Genomic DNA, 3386 nt, shown 5'->3' on the forward strand with positions numbered 1-3386 from the left:
ACTCTTAGTGGCGGACATATGGAGTGTTCCTAATATTTGTCTATATAAATGGACTTCATATCTCTTGTAATGTACTCCAGTATCTCCTCACCGTCTTTGTATTTTATTAAAAATTTTTTTGTCATTAATGGTTAATTAAGACTAATCAGATAGTCAAACAGAGACCAAATCTCGAGGAAATTAAATCTAAAACTCCCTATATATTAGGTTTCTTTTTTACGTAAATATTATAGTTAAAATCCTACTCACATTCTATAAATTCAAGGTAACAAATTCGCGCAACATTTGGACTGATTTGATTGGAAAAAAGTGTATTTTCAATTTATATAATCAATAAATTTAAATTTTCATTTTTTTTAGAAGGGAGTAACATTGTTGTTATATAATGAAATGGACATCTTTATCTCGACTCAACTAAAAGTTGGATTTGAACTACACCTACCTTTTTTGCGTCAAACAATCAAAATAAGCATACATTTCATATACGCATATTTATTTATAAAAAGTTAATGTAATTTTGTAACTATATATAACTACAACTCGAAATTTCATCTAAAATCCCCTATGTAGTGGTCACCCTTGGATGTATTAGGTCGGGTAGGTATATTCACCAACCTTAATAAATGTGTGCATGTCCAAATTAGTCACAATCAATTGTAACATTAAAAATAGTTGTAGTAATATTTAGGATAATGAAATGGAAAATCGAAATTTATATGATTAATATACCTAGAAAATTGTAGAATTTGCATAGTTTTATAAATTTGGAAGTGGGATTAGTTATAATCAGCCAAATTATATTGTATAAATTTAGTTTGGATTTACCTAGATTTAAGGTTGAAACCAATTGAATTTTGAGTGTAACGCGGTAGTTAGTTGGACAAGTTTGGATTCGGGTGTATAGTCAACCTTTAGATGAAACTTTATGCTATTTTTAATTACTACTATTTCATTGGTTAAGTCAAAGTTGAGTTCACATATAAAAGGCTTAATTGTGAGTAGTTTTCAATAGTTTATACTTTGGCGAGTCAATTCAGATCTTGAGTTGGTCGTAAATAACAAAGTTGAAAGTGAAGTATTACTATTGTTGATTGGTGCAAAAATTTATAACTACTTGCATCGTCTATATTAATGTTAAATACGAAGAGTTTAAACAAATTAATAATCTTACACATTATTTTAAAGGTGAATTCCACAATTTACAAACACTACTTTACCATCTTTTCTTTCTGACTTATTTGGCTAACTACATATTATTACTCGTACTATCTTTTATTATAACTTCATCTATTTTTTTGGATGGATTTAATATTAATTATGATGAATTCGTGCTGATTTAAAAATGCTAGATACTATTATTACTAAGTACAAAATAATTGAGGAATAGTATAATCGGGGGGTGTTATATTGATAACTCAATACTTAATTGATAACTACAACTAAATAATTATCATTAGATAATCAAATTAATGGCATATATCATTAGCTCCAGAATGTCAATACGATAAAAAAAACCGTCAATAAGGATAGTAAGGTCAATTTACAATAAATTAGTTGTAATTAACTTTTGAAAAATATCTCATAACTTTAAAATGCATATAATTTTCTCGATTTAAATTATTTTTTCGCACAACATATATCAAATTAAAGATAATTTCATAAGGATTCTAACGAGATCTCACTTGCATATGTTCCGATGTCAAAATTTGAAAAAAAAAATCAAAAATTTTCAATTTTTTCGTACAGCAAAAGATGTTAACATGATATATAAAATATGTAAATATAATAAATGTACAATGTCAATATAAGCAATGTATTAGCATTCTCAAATCATTGTGTTGACATTCTCAAAGAATTGTGTTGATATTTTTTAAACACTATATTGACATTTTCATCCAAAACCTTAATTTGGTAGTTTTTTTTTTATCTTTTTCGATTTAATTAATAAAAACAAACATTACACGTGACAAATTGTAGACCACAAGTTTTCTAAAATCTATGGTCTTAAATTAGTTATAGTTAGTAATTAAATAATGAGTTAGCAATTAATCACTCCCCTAGTAAAATCTATACTCAAAATGATAAATTACGTTATACATATATATATAAAAAAAAGAGGTGATTATTGCGAAATTATATTCTAATTGTTAGACACGTTTAGTATATGTATTAGGATTAGTTATCACCCCTACCATAGAAAAATAAATTATTATTTAAATATATTATGGAGAGTAAATGATTGTGGTGTATGGAGGAACGTACGTGGAGTCGGCAAGAGATCTAAGGGCATCCACAATGGGACGCCCTAAGCGACACCCTATGCACCGCCATGTCAGCATTTTATCCTCCTCCTATTCCACCTGCAGTGGGGCGGACTATAGCCCGCCCTAAGCGACGCCCTAAGCATTTTTCTATTATTTGAATATTTAAATACTTCAAAATTTGGAAAACTAAAACTTCATTTCATTAAAATTCAAACATTACAATACGAAAAAAAAAACTACAATTTCTCAACGGCGGCGGTTGCGGGTCCAAACTTCTTCAATCATGTCGGTCATGAGCTGAGTATGGTCTTGTTGGTTGCGCATTGAGGCCTGTCGCTCTAGAACCGCACCGAAGCCAGTCGGTAATCCTCGAGTGACCGGCGAGGTCGCCGTGCTGGAGCTAGATCCGGCTTCATCATCCACCCAATTGGTGACATGGCCACGTTCTTGTTCGACTATCATGTTATGCATGATGATACACGCATACATGACGTCGGCGATGACTTCCTTGTACCAGAAACGCGCCGGACCTTTCACGAATGCCCACCGCGATTGGAGCACCCCAAAAGCCCGCTCCACATCCTTCCGTGCGGACTCCTGCTTTGCCGCAAACAAGACTCTCCTCTCACCAATTGGGCAGTGCAGTGATCGTCTTCAAAAAAACAGGCCACCTAGGGTATATGCCATCGGCCAAGTAGTACCCCATATAATGTGTGCGGCCGTTGGCGTGAACTGAATGGCCGGACCGCGACCCCTGCACTGATCGGCGAATAGGGTGGACGAGTTGAGGGACGTTGATGTCGTTGTCCGACCTGGCTACACCAAAGTAGGCATGCCGGATCCAGAGGCGGTGGTCAGTGACGGCTTCTAGGATCATCGTCGGGTGGTGCCCTTGTAGCCGCTAGTAAATTGGCCTCTCCAGAGCCGTCGGACAGTTCTTCCACTGCTCAGTGCATACGAGTCGATGCTCCCTAGCATCCCGGGGAAGCCGTGCACCGTCTCGTGCATCCGCATCAGGCTCTGGCAATCGTCAGCAGTCGGGCGTCGCAAATATGTGTCGCCAAAAGCCTCCACAACTAACTTACAAAAATTCTTCTAGACATTCGCGGCCAGTTGTATCCC

General features: G+C 34.9%; 1 protein-coding gene across 1 annotated transcript; it reads right to left on the minus strand.

Moving 5' to 3' along the window:
- Positions 1-2510: 2510 nt before the first annotated feature.
- LOC125220826 lies at positions 2511-3141 on the minus strand. The gene is made up of 2 exons (XM_048122963.1): positions 2966-3141; positions 2511-2916 (listed from the first exon to the last, which is right to left on the minus strand). The coding sequence occupies exons 1-2, from the start codon at positions 3139-3141 to the stop codon at positions 2511-2513; spliced, it is 582 nt and encodes a 193-aa protein (XP_047978920.1).
- Between the last annotated feature and the right edge of the window lie 245 nt (positions 3142-3386).

The sequence above is a fragment of the Salvia hispanica genome, chromosome 4 (assembly GCF_023119035.1).
Source record: "Salvia hispanica cultivar TCC Black 2014 chromosome 4, UniMelb_Shisp_WGS_1.0, whole genome shotgun sequence".
In the NCBI taxonomy this organism is placed as follows: domain Eukaryota; kingdom Viridiplantae; phylum Streptophyta; class Magnoliopsida; order Lamiales; family Lamiaceae; genus Salvia; species Salvia hispanica.